Raw genomic sequence first — 19,901 nt, 5'->3', positions numbered from 1 at the left:
TCCTCCGATACCGCTAGCTCACGGTTCAATCACGATTTCAAGAAATCAGTCAGCGGCTGTAAACAAACAATAACGGGTTATTTATTAATTTACCACACATGAGTGTAAATCTTTTTATCTTTCGATCCGGTACACAATACGCTGACTCAGCGCTTGAAGACATGTAAATAAAATCACTTATTATAAGATTATTGCATTTCTTTGGCTCAAGCTGAGTTCCACGGACTCTTTAACTATCTTATTGTGTGACTAGCTGCTCTTGAAACTTACACCACTTTTTTATTTCTATATTGTGGATTATGTCTAACATCTGTTTGAAGGTTTGTTATCGTTCAACCTTCAGAAGACAGTGTGTCTCGCCATGACACAAAGCCTTTTTTGCTTTTTTCTGAGCAGTACAAGGTTCATTATTGAAACAGCTTTTACACCAGACCTTCGGGCTTGTAGCCGAACAGAGTTCCATTGTTCCGTCATATTCTTACAGGTCTTTGTCGTTCCAAATTCATTTTAATAACTCTGGACTCCAAAGGTGCAAAATTATTGGGCTTCAGACTCCACAAACACTTAAAGGACCTCCGTCTCGGGCCCTTGTTATAGTGTTCCAGCAGTTACTAAAACGTTCTTGTTTCAGCCCCTCTCGGTCATCTCAACACATGTTCTGCTCTGTTCTAGATCTGATTATCGATCCAGAGTAAGAACAAATTTGCCGATCAATAATCACAAGATTATAAGTCGTCGTTCTGATGTCTCTCAGCGAACTGATGCAGAGCGTCAGCATAACCTTCTGCGGTTCTCTTACTGAAGCCTTTTAGTCGTTGCATCTTTGACTGCGCCCTACGGAAAGCTATCATGCCTGCTAGTGCCCGTCCCCCTCTAGAGCCAGGCCTCTCGCATAACGCACAATTCACCGCATGTGGATCACCGTTCACACCAGCCAGCGGTATTCCATGTGGACATACACACTCGGGCTCAGTGTCCTCAGGAATGTTAGCGGTGGAAGCTTGAAAAAGAATCCAAACCGTTAGAAATACTTTTAAGTAAATCGTTTAGAAAGGCACCTAAACACCGCACTGATAAAGCAAACCATGAAATAGGTATGTTTGCCGACAGCGGAAAGCAAAACCGGGATGTGATTGGATACATACATCTCACTGTCCTTGGAGCCTTTTTGTATTAGCCATCGAACGATTAGAGCCGGTTTGCTCAACTCTTATTGGTTGAATCCTTTTCGTGATCGCTTAGTCCGCTGCTTTGATTTTCAACCAATGAGGAGTGAAATTTAAAAGCTTGCGGCCCACACTTTCGCCTCCCGCTTTCGCGGGCTTGATAAAGACATTAAGACAGCCATTCGAAAACCATCAAAACGTTCCAAAATTAAATAGTATACGCACTTCTTCTCCTAATCTTTTGTTTGAATGAACCAATCAGAGCTCGAAGCAAAAAATATGCAACCCGCGCCGAGCGCGGCAAAATACTAAACCGTGGGAAATAACTGGGTGAAACGCGGCGTCTCCATGAGGTGTGCAGCGCGAGAAACCTCGCGTAATCGACTTCAAAGCTACTTTGTGTACTGTTTTTTCGGTTTGGTTAAAAAATGTGCCTTCTCAGATATGTTAGATGAATGTAGGTGAGGTTTTCCAGTCGAACCAATAAGCCATGTCCGAGCTGCCTTGTGCCTCTGTCAACGAATCTTCGTGAAAAACCTTTCATATAAAAATAACTTTGATTTGCATGAAAATGAACCCGCAAGAGGGAACACATTTTCATGCGAATGGTTTCGCACGAAGACTTGTTTTGACCCAGAGGCAAAAGGCAACTCGGAGATGGCCAATTGGTGTGATTGGGAAATGTAACATCGGTGCAAACGTTATTCCTTGGTCATTATGTGTCGTAGTTAATTGTAAGTGTTATCTATTGCATCCCCATCTTTAAAGACTGTTTTTCCAGTGTAGGACTATCTCTCACCTTTACAAGGTTTCACCACTATGGCACTTGCCCTGTCAGGTCTCGGAGTGGAAGCTCGAGTCAGGAATGATGTGATACGCAGTGGTTGCTCCGAACGTGACTGACTTGCGCGAATCCTTTGAGGTCCAGGCGAACTGTACCCTTGAGGTGCCTCACATATAGTTGACAATCTTGAAGGATTCACAAGACCTTCCTCTGGTTCAGGTGTAAGGAGTCCTTTGCAAGGAAAATATGACGGTGACATTTCCGAGACATTTAGAAAATATTAAGATATTTAGAAATTTTTGAAAATCTTGGCCTAAGTGATTCAAAACCGATGTATTTTTACGACAATAATAAGAGATATATAGAGGGTTCTTCGAGATATTTAGAAAATGCTTTGTGATATTTAGAGGATTTTTTAAGAGTTTCCGGAAAGATATGTAGGCGATTTTACATGAAGTACGCGGAAAGGCCTAAGAAGGGACATGATCGGAGAATACCATGACGTTCCGGTTATAAGCCCTAGGACCCGTTTCTCGTGAAAGCCTCGGAAACTTTTCGGACCCGAAAAGCCTTTCTTAGTTAATAGGACATAAAGAGGTGTATACGCCTGGAACTTCTTGTATGAAGAGAACCTCTGTTTATATTAAGAACATGTGAATAAAACAGCTCTGTAATCATAGGGTTTGAGATTTTGCTGCGATTTTCCGGGTGCGAAAACTTTTCTGGACCCCTTCGAGAAATGGACCCCTGGGCTTAATCGTCGACTTCATAAGGGGTTTTCGGCGGGCTTAGAAACCGGGGGGGGGGGTGTGGAAGGTGGGGGGATTATAAGCGTAGAATAAAACCAACATCAAGCGTTATAAAGAGATGTTCTATGTTTATAAGGTTATCATTCCTGCTGTTTCATAACCGTACACTTGACCATTTCGCAACCCATGTCCAATTGTTTTTCAGTCATGTTTCCCAAGGGAAAGTTTTGAAAATCTTCAGGGTACTTCTGCAGTCAATGATTATAAACTGACTAAGGATCGAGTCATAAATGAATTAGTTCCCACTTTGGGGGTGGATTCAAGTTCAAAAATTATGTTAGCCATGGGTAGTTTAAGGCGGAGGTACATCTAACAGTTCTATAAGTTAGAGATCGAATTTGTGTTTTTACCGAAATTTGAATCTTGAGGTTTTAAAAATTTTATTTTGAGAAACATTTCTGTTACTGTAAGTTCAAAGCTCGTTTTCTCAGAACGAGTTATTTTGTTCAAATGAGCTATTTTGTTCAAATGAGCGATTAGTTCAAATGAGCTGAAATTTTCAGTATTTTTTGTTCGAAGTAAGTGTTTTGTTTTAAGCTAGGAACTTTTCCATCCAGTACACTTTGTCGAAGTTATACATTGAAACGTATGCTGGTCTGTGCTGGATTTTCTGTATCAGATTTCACTGTTCACTTTTTCACGTGTTTTTAACTTTTCAAAAATCTCTATGCTTAAAACAGTACGCTATTTGTCGTCCTTTAAAAAATGTGAAAATTATTTATTTTGATCAGTTCTTGTAGGAGTTATCTTTTCTCAAGTAAGCCCTAACATTCCCCTACAGGTGGCAGATTTAATCAGCCGGTGTCAGGTTACAATACAGTTCTAAAATACAAAAAAAAAATCATAATTTTTGGTCTTTCAGCTTTTTAAAAATGTTACTTTTCCATGGTTTGGAATTAAATCTAAACCATGAAAAATGCTTGAAAAAATGGCGTTTTTTAAGGTTGACCCTCGCTTTAAGAGCGAGTTTTAGTGTTAGCTTATTTTTGGGTTACCTTAGAGTTAGATAATAATGTTTCAACAATGACAGCTTGACCCTTAATATCTGACTACCTCTCAATTAGGTCGAACGCGAACCACTAAAAGTTAACTGAAGTGTTTCACTTCCGTTAGTTCTGGAATAAAGTGTTTTGAGATAAAAAATTTACCTGGATGCCTTTTGCTTGATGGCGAACTCCCCTGGTTATCTTCTGTCACTAAATCGCAATTGGCTGTTTCGCCTTTTGAAGAGACCAACGTCTGAACTGATCCTAAAGAAATTGTTGCTAGTGATGAATGATTCGAGATTTCTGTTGAGAGATTCTCCCACGAAGAGCGCGATTTTAACTCTATCTGCACTGGACGATGAAAGCTCCTATTCCTCGCGAGGAGCGAGGCATTCGAACATTTTGTATTAGGCAAAGTGCCTAATGGAACAACCTTCGTGTTATAACTTCTACAGCGCAAACAACACATACTTTGTCCCATTGTTGTACAAAGACTCTAGGCCGAAACTTCGCGCTCTATAGTTTGCCATGGAGGTGACGCAACAATTTGCTTTACATAGCCTTAGCGAAGCGCGCGTTCTGATTGGCTAACACGCTCGATCCATTTGCCCGTGGGTTGCACGCTCACGTCAGTTTGTTTATTTGTACTTTTTCTTGGCAATTTTTTTCATTGATGTTGACACTTCTTAAACCATAATTCAATCATTCTTCCGGATATGAGGAAGATTATTCCTTTGAGCTACGAAATTTCGTGCTCAAGTTTATCGACGGGCCTCGACCTAAGAGATTTGCTAATTTAAGCGAGGAGTTGAATCAGCTGGTTGAACAAACGCACTCGGCACTCGGAGACGGACCAAAAAAACAACAAACTGGTCTGTATCAACCTTTCGAGGTTAGTTATGCATAGCGGGTATTTTAGAGAGAATTTTTCAGCGATTCGGCGACAATAAAATTCAGCACAAGCTTTCGTTGTAATACTTTTCTGGCGTCGAAAGTCATTTAAATGCTTTCGGGCGGGGAGCAAAACTTGTACATGAGAGTTTTAACAAATTTCTGTTATAAATCTTGCATGCGAAATCCTTCTGTTCCAAAAACTTTAAAGATAATAGTTTTTTTCTGAGCTTTAATAAAGGAAGTTTGACCAAATATTGGTAGCCTCTGATGAATTATTTAACTTAAGTTCCTGGTTTCAGTTTTGTTCGATCGCTCGACTCGTTCGCTCGTGAATTGAACTCTTGAAATTTGAAGAAACAGCCGCTGGAAGGAGCGACTGCATCGATCGTGCGCAAATATAAGCTTACATTTCTGACAATTTCCTTTGAGCCTCAGTCTTCAGTTCATTTAAGCTTATTTTACCAAATAACGAAAGAAAGAAAGCCATTCATGTGTTCAAGTTCAGCCTTAGACGCGCAACTCTTCAATTTATAACGAGACAATCTCAGATAGTGCAGAGTGTAATTTACGGCTCTGATACAGTAGTCACATAGGTCCTCACCCATGCCGTTCTGTCCCTTGGTAGTCTACTAATATGAACGGAATATGAGCGGACAAAAACTTGATAAGACAATCTCAGCGGTGTGTATGTTTCATGTTTGTGTTTTCTTTCAAGGTCTAAAAATAACTTACAATTACCGTTTGTCAAGACGGTTTTGAAAGTCATGGCAGCAAATGTGACAACTGTACTTTACACGCCAACGTTTGTAACTTGATACTTTTGTTTTCCTCGCCAATGTGTGCCACAAGGTACCTTTGTTCCAAGAAAATATAAGAAAGATGTGTATTTGTTTTACTCACTGCTGGAGATAAATGGAAAATAAAAGTTAAATATCTGCTGAAAAGTCGAAGAGGAACGATTTTGTTTTATTCAAAACGCAAATTTCCAATTCAAGGATAAACAAGGAACTATCCCCAGCCAAAACGAGAGTGTGATATCACTCATTTACAAAAAATTAAAAAAAAGCGTGCATTTGAACTCGAGAACGGAGTTTATCACACTAGCAATGCTAGAACGCATGCGTCTTACATGTAATGTTCTACCACAAGGGAAAGCACTCAACGTTCGCAGGTAGTCCCAAATGAAATGTATTTTTCACGTAACATATCGTCGACTTTGACGCGAACCAATCTGCGCATGCGTTTGGAGCAAATTGTTTTTGTTCTTAAGAGAATGGCACCCACAAGGATAGCAGGAGATTTGAAAAACCATATATATATTTTTGTCATGTTTCTAAAGAAGCAACGTAAATATGACAGGTTTTGCGTAATGCAGTCGGGTACCTACCCCACCGAACTCCCCTCCCCGCAAGGCTAATTGATTAAGTCGAATTAATTAATTAATCAAATACTAAAGTTCACACCTTATGGCGTTAATTTCCCAGAGAACATCAGCCTCCTAAACCTTCCCAATAGTGCGCTCTGCACTAAACATAGGCACGCAAGGCGTGCAAGAGTTTTTTTTTTTTTTCTGAAGTCTCGGAGATGGGAGCATTCATCGAGCTGTTTACAGTAATGATTTGGTTAATTTGACAAGTTTTTTGGGTTGCGATGTACAGCAAGAAAGAAACTGGGAATTTGTGATGTACATACGATGTTACATCGGTAGTGGTAAGATAGCTAAATGGTAAGCCATAAAATGTTTGACTGAACAAACTACAGTAATCTGACACATCTCCAGATTAATGTAGATACCATCTTATTTTTTCTTTGATTCGTTCTTTGATACAACCCACACTGTGATTGGTGTGACACGTGCACATGCTTAACTCCCTCACTCACCGATCACATAGCCCTTCCAGCTCCCAAGAGGAATTTTTGCTCAAAAATACTCAAGTTAAGAGACCTTTTCCCATTTTATACGAGTCCTAAGTTAACCCTTTTTACACAAAACAACACAAAAACACTACTTCACCGAAAATAGAAAGAAAGAGAAAAAAAGCCTCTCTGACACATTGAAAGTCTGATTTAATTAAATTGCACTTTAACTTGGTGCCACGCAGTCCTCAAAGAACATTTAAGCAGTTTTGATACTTTTTACCTTTAAAAATATCGGACTGAAAAGAATGTCATAAAATGCCCATCAAATAAAAATAAACTGCTACTGCAGAGACATAAAAACCGTCCAGGAATGAAAGCTTTTTTTGTTAAATATCCTGGGAACAATAGCCGATAACTTGTCAGCTCTAATTGAATTTACTCCCATATAAAAAAACAAAAGTGTTAAGTTACCATTTGTAACTGAAGATAGCAAACATCTCGTGGGAAAGAGTGGTGACGATTCGTCAGCTCTAATTGAATTTACTCCCTTGTGAAAAACAAGAGTGTCAAATTACCCTTTGTAACTAAAAAATAAAAATATCTCGTTATATTTGCATGCAACAAGAACAAAACAATCGTTACCTGCACTTACTATTGTAAACGTTAGAACTGTTTCAAATGTAAATAGTCTCGTCTCCTCTAAAACATGTCCCAAGAACTAGAAGCGACGATTCGTGACCTCTAATTGAATTTACTCCTTGTGAAAAACAAAAGTATCAAGTTACCTTTGTAACTAACAATAAAAATATCTCATTGCATTTGCATTTGTCAGCTTGATATTTAGGTTAAGGAGCAGTTTGAAGTTGTTTATTTACCCGAGATCGAGAAAATGCAAACTATAAACTCGCGGCGATCCAAGGAAAACTTTGACGTGTCGCTTTGTCATATCTTTGAATGAACATTTTCGCGCGGTTTATCGCGCAGTTTATCGCGCTTTTGACTTCATGTAAGCCGGACGATATTCAATACATACTATCTCAAAAGTCTCAATGTTATAAAAGAAATGGTAAGCGTGCAGTGTGCAACCATCGAGTTATATATGCACTTGGGAGGTTTGCTAAGCACTCAAGAAGCTAGAGTCGCACTCGGCTATCGAATCGCGCCACTCTTACACTTCTCTCGTGCTAGCAGCCTCCCGCGTACGTATATAACTCGATAGTAAAATGTCAAACTCAGCTTGGCTGCTTCGCAATTCTCATTTAGACCACCCGACCAAAGTCAACAAAAGTGGCAGGAAGACGTCACTCTCACAACAAAATGGCTTTTCAATGTTCAAAGAGCACAAAACTTATAACTTTCAATTCTAAATTTCTTCATAGAAGAATATCAACAAACAACTTCTTGAAAAAAAAATTGGTCTCGTCGATAGCGAGAAATGCACTTTCTGCGAAAGAGAAACAGAAAAACTTGCACATTTATTTTGGGCTTGCCTAAACACTCAATATTTTTGGACCAATTTTTAAGTATGGCTACAGTCTTGCCAAGTCATTGCCAAAGAGACACCCATAGAGTCTGATACAGCACTGGGTCTAAGGCCGGATAGCTGTGAACATAAACTCCAAATTAACTTCTGCTGCTTAAATGCTAAATATTACATTTGGCTATGTAGACAGAAAAAATGTTCTCCAAAACTAAATGTTTCTTTCTGTATTTAAAACATACCTATGAAATGGAAAAAAAAAATACAACTACAATCGTTTTAAAAAAGTAGGAGCCTCTGTTGCTTCTTTTGTAATCTCTTGACAGCTTGACCCTAGTCCCCTGAAAACAAAAATAAAAATGAAAGGAAAAGAAACGAGGCGCATATATACCATGCATATTTTCTTTAATTCGCAATTCCGAATTTACATCACTGACAGGAGCAAACTGGTATGATCTTGCTGTGCTAGAATTGTAAGTAGCGCAAGTAATCTAATTATGCTGTATTGTAAGCAGTGTAAGTATTGGTATTGTTAGTAGCGTGAGTATGCGTATTGTATAGAGTAAGTGTTATATCGTAAGTGGCGTAAGTAATAAGTTTTTTTTTTTTGTGAGTAGTGTAAGTAACTACATTAATATTGTATTGTAAGCGGTGTAAGTAGCAATTAAATAAAAAAATTCTCATTTAGACCAGAGGTGTAGCTAGTAACAGGCAAACCGAGGCACTCAGTTGCCTCAGTCATTTTTTTCTCTTTTGTTGTTTACAGTAATTATAAACACCCTTATACCTGGGAAAAGAATTAACCACGAATATTGCCTCGGCCATATTTTTTCTGGCGGCTACGGCTCTCTACACAGGTCCAAAACGCTTCAAGCAAAATCTAAGCAAAGTGTTTTCTCTGAACAGTCCCCACTGTTTAATACACAGTTGCACCGCCCACTTACAACTGCAACTGAGGACTGACAATTAGAGTCCAGTGTTAGTTTTATAAAGCGGGTTTCAACTAAGAATCGTAAAACCAAAACCAAAGCAGTCACTCTGGCTAATCACAAAAGACACTAACAATCAAAACCCAAGTAAATACATGAAGCTGAGGTGAAGCGCGGGAAAACGTGCGCGAGCGAAGCACGATTGGTTTTGGTTTCAATTCTGATTGAATGACAAAGTGGCGCAAGTTTTTTTTAAAGGTGGCTTACTACAGTTTTGATCGATTATAACAGCCCAACTTTTAACTCTCCTGAAAAATGTTCCAAGATGTTCTTCCTTTCTCTATTTACTGTTTGCTTAAGTCTTTACCATTCTAGGTGAAACTTGAACAATTTAAATGTCAAAAAAAAAAACAAGCTTATTCTTAGGTTTTTACTACAAGACTACAGTTGTCCATATGCCATTTTACTCAGCAAAGTTAACTTAAAATCGCTATTTATTAGACGCCTACAGAATTTCATGATTATATTATATAAGGGTCTGTTTTTTACTTATTATCCAGTTCATTTAAGGGATATGTTAACTGTACATACCTCATCCTATAATCTGCGTGGTAATTATATTCTGGACCTTCCCAAAGCAAAAACAACTACTTATGGTCTGCACTCTTTTTCATACTTAGCTAGTAAAATATGGAACTCTCTCCCGGACACTTACAGGACATCTGATTTTCTTCAATTCAAGCAAAAGATCCTTAAATATGAGGCCTTTCCACAGTGTAAATATATATAGTGTATAAATGATATAGAATTGTAATTGTATTTCATTTTATTTTATCTAATTACTTTTTCTTTCTACTATTTATTTCTCTCGAAGATATTAGCTAACAAGCTACTCTGTAAATTCGAAGTTAAATAAAGTATATGTATGTATGTATGTAAAAAATGGCCAAAATGAATGGACGAGTATCTCAGGAGAGACTGGGCACTAGTAGGTTTAATGATATTTTTCTCAAAATCACCCGTATGACCTACATGAAAATTTCAGGAATTAGAAATTGGCACTGATTTATTAAGCATTCATGCAAAGAAAAATAAAAATCTGAAAGGCAGTGTTTTTTTCGCAAACTATTTCACAAATAGCTCCTAATCTGTCTCACAGATTTTTAACTTTGACTCTAAACACGATTTACCCCTACAAATCAACTGCGAAAATTTCATCATAGTTTATACGGTAGGTTTTGGACTTTCAACAATTTTCATTCCACCAGGTAAATAGTAAAAGGCAAGACATTAACGATTATTTCAAACTTTTTTATTCACAATGAAACAATGAGAGCAATGTATATTACAAAGATCATTTTATTGCATAAAATCAGACCTAAATAACAAGAATATGAGGGAAAACTTAAACCCCTGAGTTTACAACAAGGAAAAATATCGTGCCTCAATAATTTAACTACAACAACAACTTAATTTGTACTCAGCGACTCGAAATACAAATTTTTTTGCAATTCAACTACCACTGAGAATTACAAAGAATACAGTGTCATTGTACACAGCAGGGGCGGATCCAGGATTTTTCTTAGGAGGGGAGCACCACTAAGGGATGGTGTAACTGACAGTTGAGGTAAACAAATTTTAAAAGCGATGACGAAGAAGGCTTCATCTCTGGGGGGTGGGGAAGGTGCCCACCCCCTGCACCCTCTCCCTAGATCTGCCCCTGCACAGCTTACAAACTTGCCAAAAACTATAAACGAGGTTGCACCAAAAACAAATGTATACAAGAAATATGAATCGATACCATCAGCTTCAATATATACCGAGCAACAAAAAGTGATCTAAAAGTATTTTCAGGGGCTAAATTAAACACATAATTTCATAAGGGAAAATACAATAGGTTACATTTGGTTTAGTAAGGTTGAAAACCTTGATAACTAGATTTGCAATAAAGAAAACCAAATCGATCCCATTTTGGACTTAGATCTGTCTCCTTGCATTGACAACTACAAATCAGAACATCTGCTACGTAACGAGCCCATACAAACAGAATACAATTACATTCAATCATTACTTCAGCTAAGTCAGCCTTTCCTGTACTGTAAGTTCTACAGGGTTGCTCAGTATTTTTTAGCGTTAACGTTAGCTATATTAAAATGTAATAATAATACATTTTAATATTTTAAGAGGAGGCTCCAATCACCCAGACGTGGTTTTCAAGAAGGTCCTCTAAAAAATAAAAGTCTAAAGTATATCTTAAATGTTTAAAATACAAAATAGTAATAAAAGCTACAAACGTAATTAATAAGACTACAACTAGTTTTACTATATAACAAGATAAAAGGATGTGGAGTAAAACAAAACAAAATAAAGTTATAACAACTGGCAAAAGTTCAGGCGAGGCCTGAAACTACTATAAAATCAGGGATAAGAAAAATATTTCACGTAAAGCTTACATACAAATGTAAAGTAAAATGCTATTGAAGGACAATATTCAACGAAAATGAAATTAGTCCTGTGTAGCTAAAAATTAAAATTTAGAAATTTAGATCAAAAAGAAGCTTTTAAAATAATTAAACTGTTTCTTGCAGGTAATTTAAGCCAGCTGAGTGCTGAATTGTTATAAATTCAGCTAGCTGTCCATTAAGAGTCTTTTTCTCGTCATAGTCTTAAATTGAGGTAACGAACTGAGCACCTCGAGCGGTACCTGAATCGTGGCCGGACGGCAAAGCTGTTGTTGGCGTTTCTATTCTCCCGCTCCTTATGCCGATACGGCTATCCGCGGCTAAACGCCCACCTTCTCTTTCATCATGCAGCCCATGTTGATTTGGGCGGGTTGCTTCAATATAGTCATCCACTTTAATCCGTATCTTTTCATCTATTTCTTCCTGCTTTAGCTCTTCCATCTTATCGCTTTTCTTTAGCACCACGATTTCTACAATCATTGGGCTAACAGCGACCAAAAACGTTGTCGTTATTCGAATTCTTTCGGGAACACCCGGTGTTCCTGTGACAATTTTATAAACCAATGAGAAAAAAGCACAGATTACAAAAATTCTGAACAACAATTTGCAGATGTTTCCTCCGAGGGGCATATTTTCTTGGCACAGATTATCAAAAAGGTCTTTAGGAATCGCTTTCTTTTTGTTATGCTTAAGGTAAAGGGCAAGTTGATTGTTCGCCTGCACTCCTTTTTTTAAAAAGCTGTATAGTTTTGCTGCGAGATCGTCATATTTGCTGGTAAAAGAATTATAGCAACGCGAGCAGTAAGATATACCGAGGACAATTAGCGTAAAAGACGCGATATTTTCAGTACTCAGAATTATTGTGCTGGCTTTGACGAATACAGAGGCTGACATCAACAGCAAGAGACTCACTGCAGTCCCACACGGAAAAATGAGGAAAAACGACAATAAAAAAATACGTGTAATCGTCATGCATTTGGTTTCACTGATTTTGATAAATAACTGGGCATAAAAATCAAAAATGGATGTCATGGGACACGCGTAGAAGACTAAAACAAGATATAAAACGAGACATAAAATCAGCGAAATCACCAATACAAATACAAGTAAAAAAAACCGGCCGATAACTTTGACAGCTTGCCATCTGCATTCTAATTTAGCCAGAACTCTTTGAAAAAAACACACAAAAAATTTACCACATTTTCTTATGATCATTGGTTGTACCTGTAAATGCTGCTTAATCTCTTCCTCCAGTCCTAAAGCGCGATGAAAAGTCTTCTCCTTTTTAACATAATCACAAACAAAGCACGGCTGATCTAGGAAGGACAAGCGGGTCAAAAATACCCTGCAAAAACCCCGTGTACTCCACAACGTACACAAAATTAACAGCACATAAACAGTTTTAAGTGTGAATTCCTCTGCATGTATATCAAGATCTGGATATACGGATGAAAAATGCAATACTAACAGTAAACTTAAAATCACAATCCAACTAACAATCAAAATGAGAAAAAACGTACCAATACCTAGCTTCAAAGACAGTATCGACACAGTATTTGCTATCCAACCTCGAATGCTTGTATGACTCGGTCCATCAAGAACAATCAAATCCTCTGCTGGATTTTGAGTACTAACACATGTCGGAGAAAATAAGCAAAGTACCGCAGGGAAGAACAGTATAGAAAAAACTAACATTAAGATAATAAAACCCGGCTTAACTCGAACTGGCCACTCTAGGGTTCTACTTGGTGGTGGCGTGCCAGTTGTGTCTTTGGCGCTCTTATCAATAGTTAGACACGCATATAAACCAGTCAGTTCTCTCTCCTTGTAGCACAAGGCCGCTCCAAACTGCCCACGGACTTCGTCTGATTCTTCAACTTCTTCCATCAGAACTTTTGCAATTACATCATTTAAGGACGAGTGTGGTTGATCCGTGGAAAGATTAAAGGTGCATGCAACTTTACCTTCTATTTGTCCCTCGACTGATTTGCTGAACAAGATTCCTGACGAGTCATCGCTATCAGGTAGGTAAAATACGTTTTTCACACGAGTGCTGATTGTGGACCATATCCAAGCCTTCGCAAGTCTTGATGACCTCAAAAACTCCGTTTGGTTTAGACAACTGTCACCGACGTATTTCCTCAGCGTAAGGTGTAGCGACACAATCCTGTGGTTGCTGACAAGTGCCTTCATTTTTGGTACGAAGTCCACAGAATCAACAACAACACATTTCCAGTTGCATCGTACCATGAGTTTGCCAAACAGATCCAAATTCGCGGACTCAACTTTGTCTGTAGGCGACTGGGACAGACCTCCTGTTGCCTGGCAAAGGCAGTAAAGCACAAAAAGGAAAGGAAACATTGTACAACGAAATTACCTTGAAAAAACCTTTTATATAGTTGGGGAAGCTATATCAGGGTTGTGTAAGCTATGAATTTTTAATTCAATGATGAGTTGTTTTTTTTTTTACTGAGAATTATTTTGTTTCTTACGCATATTTCCATAGCACCCATATAATCATTTCCCGAACACCTGCAAATTTTAAGTCCGACATCGAGTAATTAGTGTTCAGTTTTCAGAGCAGAATTTGTACACAAGAGAGTGCACTGCAGCCTACTTTTTGAATAACTGGGAAATAAAGTTTAAGGCCAGGAAGACTTTGCTCGGAAAAGATGGTCTTCGCACAGTTGATATTTGATAGAAGGAGCAGTTTCAACAGGACCCCGACCGAGCAGAGTCTTTTGTTTTGACCTAATGTGTTTATTCTAGAGTTTCTATTTCAGCGAAAAAAGATCTGTTGTCTAGTGTCCGCTCAAGTCTAAAGCTTATCAATTATGTATGATGATCCCTTTGATAACACGATGGTCCTATTTGTAATGGTAATTGGACCGAGTGGAGCGCAATAGGCCACGTTCGATATATCAATTTTTTAACATAGCTCCGAGGCTTTCGGGTCAAAATTGTAAATTTTTAAAGTTTCTTTTGTCCCTCAATTCCCAAATGAGACTTGGATACAAAGAAGACAGCAGTACACCAAATATAGAACTCCTGAAAGCCTCGGAGCCATGTTAGAATAATGATATATCGAACGTGGCCTACTATATATTCAGGGAGAAATCATGCTCGTAATTTCAAATCGGCCTCACACGGTACTGATTAATCGTATCAATGACAAGTTTCGAGATTGACAAGTCTTTTGAAACTTCCTTTGAGCGAAAAAGTCAGTGTCGTTTTAGCTTGTTCTTGGCTCTCGGTCAGTGGGGACGATCCAGGGGCCCGGGACGATCGAAAAAGCGGGCGGGCGACGAGCGGGGTCTGGAAGAGAAAAAGACGGCCGCTTGTTGCTTGACCGTTTTTTCGATCGTTCCCACTGACCGAGAGCCTCAAACAGGCTAGTAGTGTTTTCAATAAGTTGTAAAAACTGTAGGGAACATTTAGAAGAAAGCCATTAAAGCTCATGTAATTGACGTGCGAATGGCGAAGCTTAAGGTATAGTATCCAATTATAGGAATCCCGAATTATAAGCCGTACTTCGGCGCGCTTGCAAAACTGTCACACTCTCCCTCTTTCATTGACAAATTTATTGATTACAGCAGTTGGATAATAAATCCCTTATTAGATGTTTTGGTGTGTAGTATCGCTTTATATTTGTACTCGCTGTTTGTATTTTGACTCCAGTGACTCGCCCTACGGGCTCGTCAAACTGATACGGCACAACTCGTAAAAATATAAAGCGATACTACACAACAAAACATCTGATAAGATATATGTGTTTTAAATTCTGTGTTTCATTTTGAAAATAACCTGACATAGTTGTGTCTGAGGCTCCGCCCACACTACACTGGAGGAGTTTGAAAACGGAGATTTTACACCGTAAACGCATCAACTGTTTTCCGTCCACACTTGGCCGGAGGAATTTTAAAAACGCTACAATCACCGGTCATTCTGTATTATTTGTGTTTGAGGAAGCTGGCTCGAATAGTTCGACGAAAACGAAAAGCCGGCGTTTTCAAATTCCCCTGGTCTCAAGAGCGTTTTCGAAAAGCTCCATTTTCGTGACGGATTAGCGTGTACAGTAGGCTTAACCGTAGAAATAAAGCTGCGTTTTCAAATTTCTCCAGTTTAGTGTGGACGCTGCCTGAGGCCCCGTCCTGACGCTACGCCGGAGGTTGAAACGCAGCTTTATTTCTACGGTTAGGTCTATTGTCCCTAGTAACCCGTCACGAAAACGGAGGTTTTTGAAAACGCTCTTGAACCTTTAGCATTTTAGCAGCTTTAAGAGTGGACGAAAAACGTTTTGAAAATGGATCTTTTCAAAAACAATGACGTCACGATAACAATGTGATTTCCCTGGTCGAGTTAGATCTACCGTCCACACTAATCCGTCACGAAAACGGAGCTTTAAATTTTGAAAAAACTCTTTAAAGAGGGTCTCAATGGGGTAGTGGTTCTTACGGCTAACGGTTAAATTTTTATTTTGTGCTATGTTGCGCTATGTTGTGCCATGTGTCGTTGTCAATATGTTTTATACCCACTCAGCAGTCGGTAGGCGGTATTTAGTCCGCAGTCCGCGTTTTATACCTGAGTCCGTGTTTTATACCCAGTCCGTAATGCTTAATTAGTCCGCGTTTTATACGTCAGTCCGTTTTTTATACCCAGTCCGTTGCTCGCAGTCCGCAGTCCGTAGTCCGTAGTCCACAGTCCGCAGACCACAAGCCTTATTTTATTCTGACCGGGTTAAACCACAGCGGCCCAAGGCACCAATCACGATGATGCGTGGTAACACTTCTGGCGGTAAACCTGAAGGGTACTCATTATGTAAGTCACTTATAATAATACAGTGTGTTCGTTGTCACGCAATAAAAAATGAAATCAAAAACCATTCCGTGGATTAAGTTAAGAAATTGTGATATTATAAACGATAAATAAAGAAGACAGTTCTCGAGTTTAAGGTGCGTGCGTTGTCCCAAAGTTGAGATATTCGTCAACATGTTCGTTCCGTGCAAAATCATAGCAAAGATACTAGTGTCACCTGTAATATGATATGGGTTATTAATATAATTTTGGCCGTTACTTAACGGAGAAAATTGTTCAAGCATATACAGTCGAACCTCCCGTAAGCGACCACCCAAAGTGTCAAGCCAAGGTGGTCGCTTACGGGAGGTGGTCGCTTACGAGAGCTAAGACCATATTGGGTGAAAGTTTTGCCTCATTAGCATATGTTACTGCAGAGACTTACCCAATGTTTTAAATGTTTTATTGATGTCAAAAGTCAATTTCGAGAAACAATACTGTGCTTGCCATTGAGAAATATCAGTCTCTTGTACTATCGAGTATTGCGCTATTGTTGCAACACCTTGTTATCCAATTTTGGCTCTATTATTTGTCAAGTGGTCGCTTACGGGAGGTTGAAAACAACAGAAATTTTCAAACTTTTGGCTCTAAAAGTGGTCGCGGTCGTTCACGAGAGGTGGTCTTTTGCAAGAGGTTCCAAAGATAGAGATTTGACTGGGAAACGTTTAATATTTTGGAAAACTGGTCGCTGAGGAGAGGTGGTCGCTTACGAGAGGTGGTCGCAAATTCGATTTTAGCCGTTACTTAACGGCGAAAATTGGATAAGAATAATATATAAAGCAAGTTTTTGCAATTGGCTCAAAGTGTTTTATAACTATAGGGAAAATTTAATGGGAAATTAGCAATTATCTAAACACCGGTCTTTCGTTGGGTTTCTTCTCTGCTCGAAGCCACAGATGAACAGCCATCATTTGCATGCACGTTTCAGATTGATACTTCCACGACTGCCCGAGGGGGGGGGGGGGGGGTACTCCCTTATATGGGCCAAAAGGTATGTGCGGCCCCAAAGGGTAGGCCTTTTTTCAGCCGTTTTGGTGATAAATAGGGTAAGGGTATCGATTTTGGCCATTTTGATTATAAATAGGGTATGGTTTTAGCACTCTAGTCTTGAACTGGGTATGTTTCTTAGAGGAAGCTACCTTTTCATCTTTATCGATAAAACCGTCAACAAAAGCCCTTCATAATTTCCAGAATAATGGGAAATAATTGGTCATAAATAGGGTCAGGGTTTTGGGAAGTGGGCCGCACACTCCTACCCAACTTTTCTGGAAGTACCCCCCTCCGGGCACGACTGACACGACTATGTCAACAAATATATACAGGTGAAGACTGAAACGCTAATAGTTCCTCTTTTTAATAAACGATAGGTGAGGGCTCAGCGATGCATAATTGAATAAACTAAATGCGTGAAAATTGGTTTGGAGGCGACGACTAATGTGACTTCTTCTGTACTTCTGCTTTTCTTTACCTCTCGGTCACGCAACGCTCACTTGGTAATCGGGGACATTTGCGTGACGTGTCGAAACAAAACCGAAGATCGGTTTCTTTCCTCCTTGGTTTGTTTGGAAAATGGCGTCAAAAAAGGAGCCTGTTTTGCAACACGAGGGCGGTTGCTTGAAAGTGAGGATCCCTGCCTGGCCGTATGAAAAATGGGAATTAACAGACAACACCGAAGGACTAACAAATATCAAAGCTTCTCCAATGCACGAAATCCCAGTTTCAGTTGGTCCGGTGTTTGATTCATTTCTCCAAAGTTTTTCTAACCAACTGGACATTCATAATAATCAAAACAGTTGCCAAATACTGCATGAAATAACAACCATGTTACAAGATAGCCTAGACGAGCTTGGAAAGTCTTACAAATGCTTCGAAAAATGTCAACTAGTTCAAGCCGGAAGTGTGGCTGAGAAAACGAAAATAGAGGCCCCAGACGAATTTGACTTCCTGGTTATCATGGAGTATTTTGCCAACAGAGAATACTTTCAAACGGTTGTCAGAAAAGATGCAGTTAGGATTTACGTGAAGGACCCGTCAGTTGTGGATCTCTTACCGTTTGAATGCGAGGTTCATGCAGAGACCACTGATTTTCTCGATATTGCACTGCGTTCAAAATTTATGGAGTTGTTTATCAACACATTTGATTCTCGCCTGTTACCCGGGTGGCATCGATCGCGAGTCACTACTGAGGAAAAAAGACCATGTGCTTCTAGTATAGCTTCAACACTGCATTTGACGCACGACAAGTTCGATTTAGACGTAGACGTTGACATATGCCTGTGTTTACCAATAGGCGCTGATGATTTTAAGGGGGCTCTGTCCATTCCAGATGACGCACATCCAAATTTGAAAGACTATCTCACTATTCAAGCTTTGTTGTTTAGTTACATATCTGACGTCATGGAGAAGTTACCACTAGAATTGTTCGCAATTCTTGGTAACACAGATGCTTCTCGTCAAGCTATTACAACAAGAATCACTGCCCCACAGCAAGAGCTTTCTTACTTTAAGTCTCTCCCACCAGGAGATGGGCGCATTAAAGTGTACTGCACGGCAAAATGCATTCTATCAGCTTTCCTTCCAGCACTAAGTAAAATCTTTGGATGCAAAAGATGCTGTCACAAGCTTGTCAGGTCTTACCACATAAAGAACATAATCTTGTTTATGTTCAAGAACTACAAGGAGGACACACATTGGACTGACAAGATGATTCCAGTACGAGTGTTAGAAATCTTTTTTATTTTGAGGCAATGCATGATTATTGATGATGAATCAAGTTATGATGCTGCTGTTTCTACGTGCTGCTTTCCAGGAACTCTTTATATAGAAAATGTGACAAATTTAAGTTCAACATATAAATCTCAACAAGGAGGCAAATTCTTTTTCTCCCCTGATTCTCATAAGCCTATGTATGAATTAAGCTCATCACCAGTTTTTGAACAGCACCTCTTAACCGGAAATGCTGAGGCTGACAGTCTACTAAAGGAGTGGTTTGAAAAGTTAAATAGCAAGCCATGGAACTCAAGACAACTGTTGTTGGATTTAATCAATTTTCTCAATACCCTTAATGAATTAGTCTTCTAACAAAATCATCTTAAATGGTAGCAAAAAGCACCAAGTTTGTTTTTTTGAGAAGAGTCAAAACTCTGATCTTATATATTTACTACCTACATGTCAGGTCACACATTTGTAACTCAAGACCGTTAAGATATACATTCATTCCTGAGACAAAAAGTAAAAATTTTTTTGATTCGTTATAGATTCCTGTAGGGTTACTGATGCATAGAGAGAATAAAATTAGAGTGTTATATATGTGCAGGTACTGTTAGAAGTGTGACCTGAAGTCATGTGAAAGAGAAATTGTAAGCAGGAAGTGAAAAAAAATTAAAAAAACGTTTCATTCAACACCACTTTTGTTGTTTGTTGATGTTGTTAATTATTCTTTTGGTGTCATTTCTAAGCAAAACAAGGGACAATTAGAAATGAAAACTTTCTTATCAACCATCTTTTCTTGCTCAGTTATTAAACTCAAAAGATGAAATAAAATTAGTTAATGTACAATCTGCTATAATGATTGGTGCATGTCTGAATTTGTAAAATCTGATTAATTTGTATAGTATTTGGGCACTAAATCCTAATGATGTAAATAGTTACAAATTCAAAATAGAAGTTTGACTCTA

General features: G+C 38.8%; 3 protein-coding genes across 3 annotated transcripts; 1 reads left to right on the top strand and 2 right to left on the bottom strand.

Annotated features, from left to right (window-relative positions):
* Positions 1-57: 57 nt before the first annotated feature.
* LOC149109788 (uncharacterized) lies at positions 58-4,226 on the bottom strand. The gene is made up of 3 exons (XM_089293632.1): positions 3,908-4,226; positions 1,966-2,181; positions 58-1,000 (listed from the first exon to the last, which is right to left on the bottom strand). The coding sequence occupies exons 1-3, from the start codon at positions 4,224-4,226 to the stop codon at positions 726-728; spliced, it is 810 nt and encodes a 269-aa protein (XP_089149758.1). The 3' UTR covers positions 58-725.
* A 6,032-nt stretch (positions 4,227-10,258) lies between these two features.
* Positions 10,259-13,731, bottom strand: LOC149109787 (uncharacterized). The gene has a single exon (XM_089294672.1). It carries the CDS (start codon positions 13,729-13,731, stop codon positions 11,575-11,577), a length of 2,157 nt encoding a protein of 718 aa, XP_089150798.1. The 3' UTR covers positions 10,259-11,574.
* A 3,997-nt stretch (positions 13,732-17,728) lies between these two features.
* Positions 17,729-19,631, top strand: LOC149109786 (uncharacterized). The gene has a single exon (XM_089294890.1). It carries the CDS (start codon positions 17,794-17,796, stop codon positions 19,303-19,305), a length of 1,512 nt encoding a protein of 503 aa, XP_089151016.1. The 5' UTR covers positions 17,729-17,793; the 3' UTR covers positions 19,306-19,631.
* The last annotated feature ends 270 nt before the right edge of the window (positions 19,632-19,901 follow it).

This window comes from Orbicella faveolata, unplaced genomic scaffold (assembly GCF_042242905.1).
Source record: "Orbicella faveolata isolate gen_17 unplaced genomic scaffold, um_ofav_v1 contig_25, whole genome shotgun sequence".
In the NCBI taxonomy this organism is placed as follows: domain Eukaryota; kingdom Metazoa; phylum Cnidaria; class Anthozoa; order Scleractinia; family Merulinidae; genus Orbicella; species Orbicella faveolata.
Note: the sequence above shows the minus strand (reverse complement) of the source record. Positions and strands in the feature narration are given on the sequence as shown.

Excerpts from the sequence above, each read along its gene's own strand:
- LOC149109788 (XM_089293632.1), bottom strand. The coding sequence starts at position 4,226 with ATGGGACAAAGTATGTGTTGTTTGCGCTGTAGAAGTTATAACACGAAG. Across the intron at positions 2,182-3,907 it reads ATCAAGCAAAAGGCATCCAG|GACTCCTTACACCTGAACCA; the intron begins GTAAATTTTTTA and ends TTCCTTGCAAAG. Across the intron at positions 1,001-1,965 it reads AGTGGTGAAACCTTGTAAAG|CTTCCACCGCTAACATTCCT; the intron begins GTGAGAGATAGT and ends TTCTTTTTCAAG.
- LOC149109787 (XM_089294672.1), bottom strand. The coding sequence starts at position 13,731 with ATGTTTCCTTTCCTTTTTGTGCTTTACTGCCTTTGCCAGGCAACAGGA.
- LOC149109786 (XM_089294890.1), top strand. The coding sequence starts at position 17,794 with ATGGCGTCAAAAAAGGAGCCTGTTTTGCAACACGAGGGCGGTTGCTTG.